General features: G+C 45.4%; 3 protein-coding genes across 3 annotated transcripts; all 3 read right to left on the minus strand.

Annotated features, from left to right (window-relative positions):
- Positions 1 to 209: 209 nt before the first annotated feature.
- FOA43_004236 (uncharacterized protein) lies at positions 210 to 1,700 on the minus strand (the record flags this gene model as incomplete). The annotated part of the gene is made up of 2 exons (XM_038924479.1): positions 210 to 661; positions 851 to 1,700. 2 exons carry the CDS (start codon positions 1,698 to 1,700, stop codon positions 210 to 212), a joined length of 1,302 nt encoding a protein of 433 aa, XP_038780407.1.
- Positions 1,701 to 14,569: 12,869 nt separating this feature from the next.
- On the minus strand, positions 14,570 to 15,061 carry RPL23A (60S ribosomal protein L23A; the record flags this gene model as incomplete). The annotated part of the gene is made up of 2 exons (XM_038924480.1): positions 14,570 to 14,941; positions 15,008 to 15,061. 2 exons carry the CDS (start codon positions 15,059 to 15,061, stop codon positions 14,570 to 14,572), a joined length of 426 nt encoding a protein of 141 aa, XP_038780408.1.
- A 230-nt stretch (positions 15,062 to 15,291) lies between these two features.
- Positions 15,292 to 16,644, minus strand: CLB4 (B-type cyclin; the record flags this gene model as incomplete). The annotated part of the gene is made up of 1 exon (XM_038924481.1): positions 15,292 to 16,644. One exon carries the CDS (start codon positions 16,642 to 16,644, stop codon positions 15,292 to 15,294), a length of 1,353 nt encoding a protein of 450 aa, XP_038780409.1.
- Positions 16,645 to 17,050: the final 406 nt, after the last annotated feature.

Below are 17,050 nucleotides of genomic sequence, written 5' to 3' on the forward strand. Positions count from 1 at the left end.
GGGGCCGGAAGCGGGGACAGAGGTCACGGGGCAGAGGTGTACCGCAGGCGCCAGAAGCATGGACTACAGCAAACATGCGGCTTGAAAACGCGGTACAACAGCAAACGCCGTTCAGGATCCAGCCCGAGGCTACGCCGCACGCATTAGGCCACGCCGTGCACATACTTGGCAGTCTAGACGTTACATAAATCAATTAATGTACATAAATTCTACCCTTGGCTAATCGTCTTCATGGCCTCTAATGTCGCCATCACCTCACGTTTCTGCTTTCTATACTGTAAAGACATTTCCTTAACGTTGATGGCTCGAAGCATCAGCTTCATATCGTTGGCTATGGCGCCAGTCTCAATGAGCATTTCTACAATTGTGTCTGAGCACTCCACTGTGTGGGGACTCACCAACTGCTTAAATGACGGCCATTCCTTGGAACTTTTGAAACCAGTCGACGCACCGGTCGACGCAGTCACACTGGACTCCCTTTTATTGTTGAGGACATCGCCTGGTCCAAAGAAACTACTGGCAACGCTCTTACGATCGCCAAACCTTCCAGATCTCGCTGCATCCGCAAGAGCAGCTTCCACATCCCCGTCACCATCCGAAGTCTCGTAAACATCGTCTTTGAGAAACCCAAGAGTTGTTCGAACCGAAGTTGCGTTCTCGTCTGTCGACGAATCGGATGATAGCAGAGATATGAGAGCAGGGGTGCAGCGGGGGATGCAGCGTGGGGCGAGGTAGGGGGTGCGGCAGGGGGGTGTTGCAGGAGGTGTGGAAAGATGGGGTGAGCACCCAGGGGATGGTGCATTGACGACCGGTGCGGTTCCGCGCTCCGCCTCCCATTCGGCCGGACTACCAGCAGTGTGCACACCCATTGAAGAGGTGCGCCGTGCCACCTTGGATGCGCGCTTAAACAACACGCGGTCAACGAACCCATCGTCAAGTTTGGCGAGACATTGAGAAAAGCGGTCAATGGCGGAACCGGCGCCAAACGTTGTCGGCCCGAACTTATCCTGAATGCCGCCGGCCTCAACGACGGCCTTCAATTTTCGCGCGTCGTTCATCAACTGTGCCTCTTTGCGGGCCAACACCACGAAAAGCATCTCCAGGACCAAGTTGTAAAGCAACGGTATATCATACCTCTTGGCTAACATGAGTAGCTCTGTAGCTGTCGGAAAGATCTTCCAGTTGGAGCCGACTTGCCCCGTATACAAGAACTCCGCAAATGCCTTAACGGTCTGGCGGGCATAGGGAATACATAATGAGCGAGGAATGCGGGCTCCGTCCACAGAGGCCTCTTCGCATGGCGGGAAACCGATTTTGTTTTCCAAGGAGATGTAGGACGGAATACCCGGCGAGGGATCCGCGGGAGTGGCGGTGGCGAAAGTCGGGGGGGTATGCGGAGAGCCTATCGGTGAGGTAGTTTGGGAAGAAAGCATGGCGGAGGGCGCGGCGGAGTTTGGCGGGGTCGAAGCGGAGTGGGTATTTGTTACAGTTGGGGCGTCCTCGTTGCCCGCAGGTCCTGCATTCTCCGCTTGTGTGCCCATCGGGTCAAGTGGATCTCCCGACGAAGCAAACGACGATGCTGGAGTCCTAGTTTCCAGTGTAGCTGTAGTGGCGGTACTCGCATGGATAGTTGTGAGAGATGGTTCGTGCACACCTTCTTCAGCTGGAAGTGTCTCTCCGCGGAAATCAACGGTCGGCATCGGCGGCTGCGGAGGAAGATCGGCGGTGGGAATGGAAATCGGTGGCGCAACAGAAGAGACGGATGCGATGGACGCGGTGGTGGCGGGATTAGTAGAGTTTGCCGATCTGGCAGAAATTGAAGGGGATGTCGGTGTAGGAGCAGACGAAGACGACGGTGCGCCTGATACGACAGAAATGGCCGACGTTCCTGACACCACCGACAACGCTGAGGCGATACTGGGTCTTCTGCTAGAGTGTTCGTCGAAGAATGATTCTCTAGACTCGTGGCTAAGTAAAGATCCGCGCTGGGAGGTTCGGCGAGGCGAGGCTGCACCAATAGGGCCGACTTCCGACCAACCCGACAGATACGGAGTACCCACAGACCGCCGCCGCGGAATCGAATTTGATCGTCCGAAAATCAGTTCCGCGGAATTTCTGCGCTGGCCGCCTGAAGTGGCGCTTGGCGCCAGTAACGAGCTCCGGCGCGAGTCAGTACCGCTCAGTGAGGTGATGCTCTGACGCGGCGACGACACGCCGCGGTTAACGTTTGGCGGCAGAGACGTCATGTTGAGAGAACTCCGACGTGACAGGCCCATTCCAGCCATATATGATTGCTGTGATTGTGTCTGTGACTGCGGCGGTGAGCTGGAATATCGTTCTTTGGGTTGGAACGGATAGCGGAACAGCGGTGTAGAGTCGGAGGTTCGTGGCTGCGCAGAGCTTTGATACTGCGCAGCGTTCTGAGATTGCGATTTCGATTGCGACCGCAGGAATAGTTCATCTCTGGAGGAAGAACCGAATCCGAAAGATCCAAAGGATCCTGGGGATCCCGCTATACCGTTGCCGCTACCTCCTCCGCGGCCAGTACCAAGAATTACAGAACCAGAGGAGCGACGAGAGCTCCGCGAACCGCACGAAATATTATGATCGGCGGCGGTGCTGGCGGTAGCAGTGGAACCTGCGGCCACGGCCAGAGCAGCATTAACCGCCTGCGCATTGCCGTCACCATGGAGAACAGAAATGGCGGCGGGAATTCGAGCATCAACGTAGGACCAAGCGTAAGCGTCTGTCAACAAGCTATCAAATTTTTTACCCCAGCGACGGTGGCAAAGTGTCAATGGTACAGGCACCGCGGTGCCGTCGGCGGAGACGAATTCAAAGTCGGAGAATGCGGAAAATCGCTCGAATGCATTCTTAGATAGAGCCACGGCGGAGGTCGGGAAGACAGATTTTATTGAACTGACTTGCAGATGTGGAGCGATCTTGTTGGCATAGGCCACAAAGGACGAGCTGGAGGCGGTCGGTGCCGATTTGGTAAAGGAGAGGTTGGTGGCGGAGGCCGGTGCGGAAGATGCGGCGGGGACTATGGATGCGGCTGAAGCGGAAGATGCGACAGAGACGAAAGATGCGGCCGGTGTGGAAGACGGAGAGGGGAGAAGTTTCTCGGCGGTGGACGCGATGGTCAGTGCGGGGCTTATGGATTCTTCCGCCTTGGCGGCCTGTGACTCGATACCGAAAGTGCTAGTGAACGCAAGAGGGACAAAGACGTAGGTGTCAAAAAACTGTGCACACGCGGGGGCATTTGCCTGGCCGCGCTTGGAGCCAAGAAAGACCAGCAAATGATGTGAACGCCAGACGTATCCGCGCGTGAGGCGGTGGGTGTAAGGCTTGTGGAAGCAGCGGATATGAACCCGCATCCATTTGCGGGAACGAAGGTTGCGGATGTATGTGGACAGGCGATGCTCTGTGGGTAAGAAACCGCTAATAACAAGGTTTTCGCCGAAGAAATCCATGGAGGGAAAGGAGAGCGCTGCGGGAGCCGTGGAGGTCGCGGTGGCTGCCTTCTCCGCCGTTGCCGCCTCCCCAGCCGCAACCTTCGCAACCTTCGCCCCGCACTCAAAGCGTCGTCCGCGGCCCGACGCCACGTACTCGACTAGCGGCTCGTATTTATCAGAAAGAGCAGTGCTGTCGAAACAGATGAGTTTCAAATCGAAGCCCTCCGCGCGGTGTATAATCATCGAGTTGACAGAAGCGCGGTAGCCTCTAGAGACACCTGATGCGAAGTCGCGAAAGCGGGAGTTTTCGACAAGGTGCGTAGCGGTCTTGGCGGCGGCGGCCTGTGTACCCGACTCGACCAATGTGATTTTCCCGCGATAAAACCAAGATTCTTTGGTGAGGTTGCACAGAGACACTCCGGAGTAGACCTCGGCGGCGGCATTGAGACCGCCAACCACCAAAAAACCGTAATCGGCCCCAAAGCCGATACTCTCTAAAGTCTCCAGGAATATGAATTGATGCTCGTAGCGGGGCTCGATTTTATCGTTACCGTCGGCGAAGAGGCACTTCCAGCGGCGGTCAAGCACGTCGAATCGCCAGAGATCATTCAGCACGTGGACCTTCCGACCGGTCTGGTCGAATCCAAGGCCGCCACCGATATACAGGAAGTTGTCATAGACGAGCATTGCGTGAAACATGCGGGGCGTCGGCGTCGGCGTCGGTGTGGGTGTCGGTGTGGGTGTGGGCTTCGCCTGATCTGGCGGACCGCCCGACTTCGCCGGCCTCACTTTCAAATGTTCCCACTTCTGACTGGTCAAGCTCAACACAAATGTTTCCGCCGACATCAATTGTGCAATATTGTGGATTTTAGCCTCCGCCTCCACATTTTCGACGGTGAAATTTGGCGGCAAGTCGATGATTCTGGCGAGGCCGCCAAACACATAGAGTCGCGATTGATAAATCAAAGTCGATGCGCCCGTTCGGCAATCCAAGCGGAGGCGCGGATCTACAGCGGCGGGAACCTGAAGTCTGTAGCATCTACTGGCGGAGAGATCCATTGTTTAAAGAAGGAAGAAGTGTTAATGAAGCAACGAAGTGGTGAAGTTCGCGAGAAGTGCTCAAGTGCATAAAACATGGGATAGACGTGCATAAATAAATGCATTAAATGGCAACAGGAATAGCACGCTCAAGTCGATCGACGTGTCGATCGATCCGTCGCAAAAGAAAAACTTTCGTCTTCAACTTTAACTTCAACTTGAGCTTGACCTTCAACTTCGCTTTGTCTTCAACCTTCTCTTCAACTTCTCTCCCATTCAATATGCTCCCTCTCTATCTACTCAACTCCATAAAAGGAGAAGCAGTGATGATTGAACTGAAACGAGGTGATACCATCAATGGGATACTCACCAACTGCGACTCATGGATGAACCTCACCCTTAAAGATGTGGTGGTGTCAGATGCCCATGGTGAGAAGTTTTATAAGGTGACGAAAATTTACATTAAAGGAATTCATGTAAAATATATTACTATGAACAATGACCTCATCGATAAGTTCAGAGAGGAACAAATAAGAGAGAAGGAGTATTATCATCAGCACAATAACCAGAAAAGAGGTGGTTTTAAGAGAAACTACAATCAAAGAGGCAGATATAACAGGCAATAGGCTTAAGTACATGATTTTAATTTAATGGAGTTTACTAGTATAGTTGATACTGTTAATAGCGAGCGAGGTAATTTGTCACGTGATCTATATAATTAAGAGATCACGTGACTCCAAGGCATGATTTTTCTCGTTATTGAATAGTATTGATTAGTTACCTATTCTTGAATACAAGAGTAACGAGAATAGAGTCTAATCACCGTTATATAAACGTCACTACTGCCTAACTGCTTATTCATTGATTTAATAGTCATCTCTGATCTCAAAGGAATAACAATAAATGGTGCAACCACGCCAGCTTTGTTGGCTATAAAAATGCACACCACCCTAAATATATCATTGCCAAGTTCTTCTCATCTGTAGACTCTCGTATGAGTACTCGAACCACTGCTTCATCGCCTAACTGTTCTCCCTGTAACTTATTCTTAACCACTTCTATGGCTAAGTTGGCCTCGGAGCCACTGTCCTGTTCAATAGCCTTATCTAGAGGCTCATTTTCAATGTTCAGATGCTGCAATTGCTTCTTTCTAAGAGGCGAAAGAGTCCACGAGTACAACGGATCGTACTTGAGAACGTCTAATATACCACATATATACTCCGTATGAGTTCTAAGAACCCTCAGTACCTGTTCACAGCTCTTACTAAACAACCCGTCTACTCCAGTGATTCCAAATCCGTCCACTATATCCCTGGTCAACCTAAAAGGGACTGTTTCCGGAATAGGTAATGCCTTGCCTTGGTCAAAAGCAACCCCCAAATCGATGTGGATTGGCTCTCCCGAAGAGCTGTCAATAAGAATGTTGTTACAATGACGGTCGCCCAATCCAAGAATGAACCCAATAATTGACGTCGTTGCCACTCCTCGTGTGTATACTACCCGTGATCTGTACCACGAATCTGGAGAAACGAAGTTGTTGAAGAAGAACCGCTTAAAGGCCGGTCGTATTTGCTCTCTAATCTCTCTGTAAACCTCCACTTTGTCCTCCTTCGTCTTGGATTGAACCTCCTTCATCTTGCTTCTTGCTTGGTCAATTCGAAGTGTATCTCCACTATGAAGTTGCTTCAAGATATCATATAATGCTACAGAGTTCGGCACAAACTCAATTATTCCTGATCCTGGCCCCAAAGAAATCACTTTGTACGTCCTGATACGTAGTTTCCTCTTTCTGGTAGCATCATCTTCCTCTAGCAACCGGTTCACCTTCTCAAATACCTGCTCCATGATTGCATCCTGTCTCAAATCGTCACTTCCTCCCTTTATGAGAACCTTCTGTGTCTCTCCATTAGAAAGACGAATCTTCATTATCTTTGGCTGGCTGACTCCCGAAGTTGCCGATGAAATGTAACCATCCACCGTATTTATGGTGCAAATATACTGAGAATCGTAAGGTTTAACCGTCTCGATGCTCAACTCTGGAACAGGTGATGGCAAATTCATCTTTGGAAGTACCGTTAGCCACCAATCTCCACCGGCAAGGCTGGAAAGCCGTGACTTTTTTACTCTATGTGCCAACTTAAAGTTGGCCAATTCAACTATATGCTCACACATCTCATCGATACATCGAATCACATGTTTGATTCCCCTCACGTTGAATAGCGTCTCATTCTGTTCAAGAATCTGCCATAGATGCTCTGCTGCGCGACCACGTGACTGTGCAGCAGTATCGGATGACTCTTCTTTGGTGATACAGAGAGACTTCAAAAGATATAGGGTATGGTAAGGATGCTTAAATGCTATTCTGGTTATCAATGCCTGAAGATCTCGTTGAAAGATGCTGTCAGTATCGTCAAGAAGCCTCGAAGTGAGCTGGTTGTTCCAAGTCACAAGGAGATGCGATGGTACTGCTTCAAGGTATCTGGAATCTATTCCAGTGTCACTATTTTCCAACCAGAGAGCACAAAATCGATCAACATCAGTCCCGTAACCATTCGATTCATCCAAAACTATAGCTTTCAAGTAGAACTTAATAGCTTGACCAATGTACTTCTTCTTACTGGCCACAACTTCCTTGAGTTCTGCCATTTCAGCTCTATACCTGACCTTGAGCCTGGAAAAGGCCCTTCTTGCATTCTTTCTCTCCTTTTCTCGGCTTTCTTTCTTCACATAATGCTCCAATTCCCCAAGATCGTGCTCTAAACGACGACTGCTTCCACCAAGTTTGGTTATTTTGGCATCTAACCCACCATTTCTAAGCTCTGTATCGCAAAATTGGGCAAATATCCGATACATCTGTCCACCTTCTTTGGTTTCATTCGCCCTGTCATTGACTTCTGGTTCAATATACTCCCTCATAATACTGGCAGGTGTCTCTTGTCGTGACTCGTTGCACCATTTCGCAATATAGGCATGAAGTAAACCACGCGTCAAAGCAGGAGACTTCATCTTAGAAGCCTTATTATCGTCAATTTCCATCAATAGTTTCTTCAACGTCACTACAGGAAACGCAGTCTCTTCTCTTTGAGCCCAAAACGATGCAGCAAGATCAAAAGTCGTCACTCGATGAACAGCTTGTCTCACACTCTCTTGACATCCCTCAAATCGACTTTCTGCAAACCTACTAAGGTAAACTGCAGCATTAATACTCTTCTGATTGGCTCCTTTCAGTCTCATTAGCTCTCCATATCGATGCAACTCGTTCACAACTCCAAACCCTCTCACCATATCTTCTCGATTCAACTCATAGGCTGCTTTCCTTCCTAATATAATATCCTCGGAAGCACCCACATCTGAAGCCTTAATCCACTTCAACAGTCGATCATTGTCATTCACATACTCGGCCAGTTGTTCTCCATCCAATTCAATAATTTCCTTAACGTTGACTACAAACGCCAGTGTCTTGCACCAAGTCTGCAGTCCATCTTCAACAGTCCCTGATCCCACAAAACGACTGTGGTTATCGACTATCGACTGCATCATCTTGTCGCAAATACATGTCTTCTTGTCTGGTTCGTTCTGAATCCACTTGAGAGTCTTATACATAGTCGACTGGGCTCCTCCATCTTCTTCAGGTAAAGGAAGATCCCACTGGTTCAACTTCCACGACCTTTCATATTTCAATTCATCTGTGGAATTCTCTTGAGAATGCTCTTCTAGTACTCTAGAAATTCCTGACCATCCCATCTGCAGCATATCTCTACACAACTGGCTCGAATACACTACATGGCCATCGTTCTTACCCGATAATGCAACATCCAACTCGGCATTATCAAACATAAGTGCTCCAACCTTCCTATCATTATGTCTAATATAATTCATTCCACAGTCAAGAGTTGGAAATGCTGGAAGACCAAAAAACAAGTCGTTTTCGTCAAATAACGAGTATATGGAGGACAATGTCTGATACTCTTCCGTCTTCCAGTCCTCTTTACATCCGTGTTCTTCCACTAGGTACCAGTCTTCAAGTAGCATTAGGGCAGCTTTGGGTTTTTTCACATACAATGCAGCACGATACATCCGTTTTTGGTCCAATGACAGAAAGATGTTGGTAAATTTGCCAAGTCTATTCTTGGCGCCTATTCTGATCAAAAGGACTAGCTCTAAAAATAAGTTGATGGCTTCTGTAGGTAGTCTTGCAAAGTCTGATGCAAAGAAATCTCGAATCATCTTCACAATAAGCTTCTTACCTTGTCTGGAGTTTTCTGCATTGATGTAGTAGAGAGTCAACGCAGAAAAGTTTGTCCTGGCAAAAGATGGTATCCGGCAGACGTAAGCTGTAATAATAGCCATGAGAGATGATGTTGCAGTTAGGTCATTAATCATTCCAAAGTAAATCTTTGTGACCCATGATTCGAACGATGTTTGTACTACAACCACCGAGAATCCTTTAAGCGCCGTTTCCAAGCTCTCCCGATAATACAATTTGGGTTCGTTAGCCTCCAACTCGGCTCCAGAAAGAGAGCAAACGTAGTTGCTCATCGGATAAACGTACTTTTCATACTGCAAAAATAGTCTCGAGTAAGTTACAAGCTCTAGGATGTCATCGTTCTCCTTCTTGCGTTTATGAATTACAGCACTGGTAATAAGCTCAAAGCAGATCCGGGTCTCCAAGTTTGACTCTGAAAGGGTATCAATCATCTGTTCGAAAATCGGGTCCAATAGCTGGACTCTATTTGCAAATTCCAATCCTTGGTAGCCTTTAAAGAGCTTTTGACTGAACTCATGAGGATGGATTTGAGGGTATCGACCTGTAATTGAGTAGAATCGGCCTATGCAATTTCCTATCCAAATAGAAAATGGCTTTGAAAGGACCGAGTGGTAAAGTTTGTGTATCTGGTAGAGTTTCCCTACAAGACTGTCAGTAAGGAGTATATCAATTGTTTCTTTGTACCAATCTGCTACATTAGGAAGCACTAAGGAAAGTAATGAAAACATGTCTCTAGAGTTGGAGAGTTCCGTGGAGCTGATTATGTTCAAGCCAGAACAAATTGTAAGACTTATTGGTCGTTTGAAGTAAAGTTCAAGAGTCGATTGAACCACCAAAAGCACTTCGTCCAGTTCCTGGAAACTTCTAAGGTGCTTATTAAGATCTCGGGCAAAGCTGTCAATATCCTTGCAACTCTGTTGATCCATTTGATTCATCTGAACCAGCTTGATCACTATAGGAATACATACCCTTCCGTAAAAAGATGAATTATACTTCAAAACGGCTCTGAGTACTGTATTCATCACATTTATAGCATCCTGTCGTAATTCGTGAATTTCCAGATACTTGGCAACTGTCTGAGCTACCAACTGAGACACGTGGTTGTCGGCAGAGAAAGTGAGGTCAATTTGTAGAACCATTTGAATCCGACGAAGATAGCTAGATCTCTCAGTTACAAGTACAGACCCCTCGAGCATGAAGAGAAACCTGGAAAGTATGAAATAAATCGACGGAAGACTCCAAAAGTGAGAGTTATGGCAGAGAAGCATCAGCTTATCAATTAGGGTGAAACAAACCTCGGGAGAAATGGTGAGACCAAAATCAGAGAGAAGTTCGAATCCTTGGGAGTCCGTCTCATCGAATTCACTACCCTTACAGTGCTTGGCAATGGCCTGAATAACAATGTGTTCGTCTGAACAATCACAGAGTTTCAAAATCTGTAAAACAATCAAAATAAGCTGTTCCTTCAGAGTCTTTGCAGAAGCCGTCTTGTTCATGAAATGCTCGAATAGTTGAAATACCTTCTCCCTAATTCCATCTTTAGTAAATGAGAGTGCTACAGCCAATGATACAGAGTCCTGAATGAGACTTTTCTCTGGTATTTGAGTGATTTTAGCCATCTGTTTGATGGCCTTTTTATCATTGTACGCCAAAGCTATGGCTACAAGTTCCTTACTAAAAGTATTAACCAAGTCTGTACAATTAGAGCACCCTAATATCTCAAATGGAAACTGCTGTAGGCGAAGTTCAAATCCTCGCCAGCATTTGAAGATTAAAACTTTATAGTTCCAAAAGAACTTAGAACTTGGTCCAAGGTGATGTAACAGCAAATCGTCTCTTAGAGAGTATTGGAGATAAACCTTGACCTGATTATACTGAGAGAACTCAAGTAGATGGCAGACTGCTGCCAAAGTGATATTATCAGAAGCAGTACAGATCAGAGAAAGAAAGAAGTTGAAGGTGGCAGAACTCTCGACAGTCTTCTGAGGTTGAGTGAAGGTATTCACAAAACTATCGTAGAGCATAAACTGATCTTTATATGACGAATCATGGATTAAAGAAGCTATACCAGGAGTAATGCAGGCTTTGGCAAAGTTATCGGCCTCAGAAAAGCAGTTTGTGAGTGTTTTAATGCAATCAAAAGAGTCATTTGAATGCGTGAAATGGCCTACCTGACAACAAAGCGCAGCATACTCCACCACTTCTCGCTGAGTATACAGCATCCTCTTTTCATAGAGAAGTCTCAAGTACTCGTAGACTTCTATACAATCTGCTTTGAACCCTTCATTTCGACTTGAGATCCAACTTCCGCAGAATCGTCCAAAGAGTCGGCAGAGTACCACCACCGTAAGCTCATATGTCTTTGTTTTGTGCTTCTGAAGAAGATCCATCGTTCCAGTAAGTAGCTCGTCTAGCGTAGACTCCTTCAGGGTATCGATATGTAGACGCTCGAGCTGAAGACAGATCTCAAAGTAGCACGCAAGTATTTTCAAGTCGGATCTTTGGCATCTAACGATTTGCATGGCATAGCGGATCTGTTGGGATTCTTCTAGGGGCATCTTCATACAGAATTGAATGAGTTTCATCCCTGTAGAAGGACAACAAGATAAGTTTAAGTAGTTATAGGTAGCAGTAGAGACTGTTTTAGTATTGGGAGAATCTACAGCGATGATCAAACTATCAGTGAAGATCTGGTCCACCAGTTGAGTATCGGGTGGATCATTCTGCTTCTGATCATCGTCCGCATCGAGTTGTTCTCCTTCAAGACATTTGACGAGTCTGTCAATAAATTCAGAAGGACGGACAATGAGAGAAACTTTCTCAATACAGTTGTCGTTTACTCCGTTCATCGTCTCTACAAAGGCCATTAGAGATTTGTACTCGTCTCTTGGAGAACTGAATGATCTTTCGAAGGGAGAACGAGTAACAGTGTCGTCCTGTGCTTGCAGAACAACGTTTATCCACCAGTAAAATGCTGTTGAGTCCAATGTTGTAGCTTCATTCAAACAACGACGATCTATGAAAGAGTTAAACTCTGCCAAAAGCCTTTCAGAGATGTCATTGTCAACAGAAAGAACAGGAAAATGATGACGTAGAACGGGTTTGACACTTGCATAGGACACTTCTGAGACCGCTGATTGCATCAATATGTACTGACGTAGAATTTTCTTTTCGTTATAAGCTGCCAGAGCAGGTGATTTCAACTGAGTGCAAGTAAAATCGTCTTGGCATAGGACCTTTCCATTGGCCAACCAATGAATTAGAGCCACAGCAGAAGTAATATCGTGGATATTGGTCATATCAGAGAGCTGACTGAATCTGGAGAGAAGCCAACTAGCCACTTTATTACTGAACAATTGGCCTTCTGTAGAAGAAGTAAGATCAGTATTCAACTTGATATTTCCAAGACGATAGTTCTTACAGACGTTGAATGATGTTGTCCAAAAGATTACAGATTCCTTACATATCAAAGCAGGACCACTTATCTCAGCCAAATCTATCACTGTTTCATACTGCTGAATAATTGATCTATCCAACTGGATGGAAGACATAGAAGCCAAACGATATAGCGAAGAAAGAAGAAGAGAAGAGGGTCTGCAAAGATCAGGCGTCTTCAAAAACTCTAAGGCATATTTAACGGATCTGTTGAGGAGAGAAGAGGAGATGGTCTGTGATGTAGCAGATGTTTGGATTTGAATTAGCGATAGCAAACAGGACAAGTCCCAGAATTTTACGATAATGTTTGAAGATTCCAAGTGTAAGAGAAGGCACTCAAGGAAAGAATTGGAGTCATTAAGAGAAGATTTGAGACCTATGGCAGGTATTCGGAGTCCTCTGTTGTCTGAATAACCAGAAAACAGTAGTGAAATTAGCTGCAATGGTAGACGAATATCATCGATTGTGTCTAGTAGAGATATTAGAAAGTCTGCAGCGGTTCCGGAGACGTTTTCCAAGTTTTGAGAGACAAGTTGAGTAAGTTGCACTGAGCCAGAGAGCTTTCTGCGCTTTGGTGTCTGCCTAGAAGATCCGAGTTGACGAATGGGAAGATGGGAAGATGGCCTGAGATGGAAATAGGAGTCTATTATTGCAACTAAACCAAGTCTAAGCATCCAAGAGGATGATTTCGAGGATGATTTAAGGAGTATATGAGAGTTTTCATCGATAATAACATCTTGAGGGGATAAAGAAAACCTACCAGGGCTTCCAGAACTGTCAGTGCTATCAGTATTCTCCGTACTATCAGTACTGTCAGAATGAATCAAGTCGAAAAGAAGTAGGATCAAGTCTGATAGTTGATGTAAAGTGGAGGAAGAAGAAGAAGAAGAAGAGGAAGTGGTAGAAGGTTGGCTTGCAGAAGCAATGATACCAGAAGATTGATCAGAAGAGTAAGGAGAGATCAGGTAATTGCCATTATCATCTATATTCCAGTTATCACCAGGAAGAGTTGGAAAGTTATCCAAGCAAAGGAAATCAGGGATTAGATTGACGAATATAGCAATCTGATTAATCAAACGAACGAAAGTAATGGACTTCAAGTCCAAAACAAGACAGACACCAATCTTGTATAATCTATAGCAAGTTTTGACATCAACAGTAGATAAATCAATGAGAGATTGGTTGATGATCTGAAAGATTAGTATGATAGATTGAGATTCACGATGACTATGGGTGAAGATATTAGAAGAATAGTTTAAGATGATGGTAACTATTCTTAAATAGTAGTTGTCTATAGCAGCAGCCGTATTACTATTACTGAAGAGTAGCAAAGTAGAGGTTGAAGAAGGAGCAGAGAAGTGCAAGAAAAGAGTGAATAGCTGAGTAATGAGAGTCTCATGAGAGCTGTTGATGTCAGAAGTAGTGACAAGATCTAGGCATTCCAATACTATCGCAATAACAGACTCATACTTGGATACATTAAGATGATCCTTGATATCTTGAATGCCAAACAAGATATTGAGAGCCTTGACACAATTAGTAGCTACAAGATGTAGGATGCGAGTTCCCTTGGATGTCTCCAGTAATAGATTGACTGTCAAAGAGTCTAGAAAGATGTCATAATGCTTCTGACGAAACTGCGACACCAAAGAAGGTTGCTCACAGATAGTCAATACTAAAACCTTCATCAAATGAGAAGCCTTAACCAAGCGTATCTCGGCCTGAGTATTCGAACTAGAAGAGCGATAGAATGTCGTAGCATTGTTGGAGATGAAGTTAGAAAGAGACTGTATAAGAGCTAGACAGAGATCTTTAGTGAGATGGTTCTGAACAATCAGAGTGTTCAAGTTGAGATCTTCCAGCTGCGTTAGAGCGTTAGCTCTTGTACGGATTTTTGGAGAAGTGAGATGTTGAGCGATGAGCTCGATTTGGGACATGCTTAGATACTTAGCGAATACTTTGCGAATACTTTGCGAATACTTAGTGAACGAAGTGAGCTAAGTATGAGTGGTTGTGACGAGGAGGGGAGGTGAGAAGGGGAGGTGAGAAGGGGAGGTGGGGTGAGAAGGTGAGCAGACGAAAAGTGAGGACGCGGGAAGGTGGAGAGACGAAAAGTGAGGACGCGGGAGCTGTTTAGCGAGGTGAGGAGTTTAGAAGGTGAAGAGACTTTTTAGTGAGGTCGCGAGGAGGTGATGAGGGGCGACAAGGCGAAGAGACGAAAAGGTGACTGGACGAGGACGAGGACGCGAGGAAGTGATCAGCGATGATTAGATGTGACGAGAAGGTGTGAGATTAATATTTAAAGGTTCAATTATATAACTTATTAATCAAAATCGAATAGTTAACGTAATCAAACTATTACATAGGCATATCCTTAAACAACAACTCCAGAACATGAAGCAATTCTAGGCCATAGATCTGCACACTCCTTGGCAACAGGTCCAGTAATGGCAGAACCCTTCATTTCTCCCTTAGGGTTGGCAATAACACCTGCATTATCCTCAAAGTACAAAAAGGTACCATCCTTTCTTCTCCATGGTTTAGCCTGTCTAATGACGATGGCCTGCATAACTCTCTTTCTTAATTCGGGCTTACCCTTCTTAACTGTAGCCATAACCATATCACCTGCTGCTGCAGCTGGTAGTCTATTCAATCTTGCACCAAAGCCTTTCACGGCCATCACATACAAGTTTTTGGCTCCACTATTGTCTGCACAGTTCATCACTGCACCGTTTGGTAATGCGAGCTATTATATCTCTCTGTTAGTATTAACCTTTCTATACATATTCTTTCACTCCTAAACTTTACTTACTGACATTCTGAACTTGGTACCTTGAGCACCAGATTTGGTCTGAGTTGTAGACATCTTTGTTCTATATTATCTGTGCTTTTAATGCTTTCCAAACAAGAAACTATCGATATCCCTTTTGTCTTTAAGAGCCTCTGAAATTTTTTTTTTCCCAGGGAAACTCAACGGTAAAAAAAATTTTCAGGGTTGAAAGAAAAACCATCTACACCTGGGACCTCTCTTCCGCGCGATTACTCAGGATAATTAGTATTACTTGTTGGCTCAATTAGTAGATAGAATGAGCTATATCATGCCCCATAGTAGGTCTCAAGATACTCCTGCACGTATATGGCAGATCTCTTGAACCTCCTCTCGCTATATTTCTCGAAAATGGCCTTATGATGGGTTTTACACTTAAGACAGCACTCTACAAACACGTCGTAAAGTGGAGTTAACTGTTCTTCAGTGTATCCCGAATAGTAAACATGAGCATCTGTCCATTCTCCTCTACCAAGCATCTTTCTCGAGGTATATTGAGCACCCGCGGCTAGCCAACTAACTGGTGAAGCCACAAAACGGGCATCCATAACAGTAAATTCCAGGAAATACTTGGCTAGTGTACGTATTTCACTATCATAATCATCAGCTTTGGAACCACGTCTTAAAAAAGACATGGGACCAGGATATCCAAACTCAAAATCGAGTGCTTCCACCATGAATCGTTCTGCTTTCAGAAATTCCACCCTGGAAAACTGATATCCAACCATATAAATCATCTGTGAAACGGTAGGAACGTTGATTTCCTCGTACTTTGCCGCTATAAACATCGCCACAGCTCCACAAAGCTGAAACCGTGACAAAGAAATCGCCTGTTTGCTTAGAAATCGATCAATTATGTTCACAGACAGATATAGTGTCTCGGGAAGTAGATTAAATCGTGAATGAAGCTGAACCAGCCAATCCATAAGCGTGGTTCGATGTTCCCACAGTAATTCGGTCTGTACGTCCTCCATATATCGAGGATCTGGCATGTATTTGGCTTCTAGTTTATGCATATAGTTGAAAATTTGGTTTCCATACTCAGCAACCATCGTAATATCGTACGTATCCTCATCATTCGGATCAAGGCTATTCTTTGAGTACGTTTTGTATGCTCTGGCAATGTCTCCATAGATTTTCTGGTTCATTATTGGTGTCATGGGCTGCTCTGTTGATGATGACTGTGATGATTTAGATGATCTGGACGATTGAGATAGTCGGGACATCCCCGAAAATGGATCTTCATGAGACCCAGGGAGCTCTTGTTCTTTTGGAACCTCTTGTTCTTGCTCATCTAGATCCAGTTCATCCATCTTAAGCTCCCTATCATCATCTCTTCGACTTCGCCTATTCAATTCGGACTCAGAAATCACCCCCAATGCGCGTCTGGTCCTGAGTCCTCTATTCACCAATGCTGTATTGACTGTCTTGGCTGTATGGGCTGTATTGGCTGTGTTGGCTGTACTGGCTCCATTAGCTCCATTGGCTCCATTGGCTCCATTGGCTCCATTGGCCCCATCGGCCCCCCTGGCCCCCTTGGCCCCCTTCACATCCAATAGCCCACCCTTACCATTCGCTTCCACGTTCTCGTCGTTGATCTCTTTCGCAACAAGCGTGTTCATCGTGCAAAAACAAAACCAATTGCTTCAGAAAAAAACAAGTGAACAAAGTCTGATCAACTCGTCTCCTCTTCTTTATTTATTTATCTCCTTGTGTTTTTCTTTGTTTTCATTAGCGCCGATCGTGTCTCAATCAGGCAACTGATCAACGAGACAGACGCGATTTGTATGCATCTGTACACCACGTCAATAATGATTGTTGTGGATGATGATGATAAAGGCAGCTAAAGTAGGCGTGGGCAAGGATATAGCGGGAACAACGGGCTGTCCGCATAGGTAGAGTAATTGGATCAAGTAATAAGGGTAAAGATTGTGTACTGTATGTGGTGGTGAGTGTATATGACTTTAATACTCAAGCAGTACAAACATTACAGCATAAATTCAGAGATAACATCAATAATGGGAACAG

This window comes from Brettanomyces nanus, chromosome 4 (genome assembly GCF_011074865.1).
Source record: "Brettanomyces nanus chromosome 4, complete sequence".
Lineage (NCBI taxonomy): Eukaryota > Fungi > Ascomycota > Pichiomycetes > Pichiales > Pichiaceae > Brettanomyces > Brettanomyces nanus.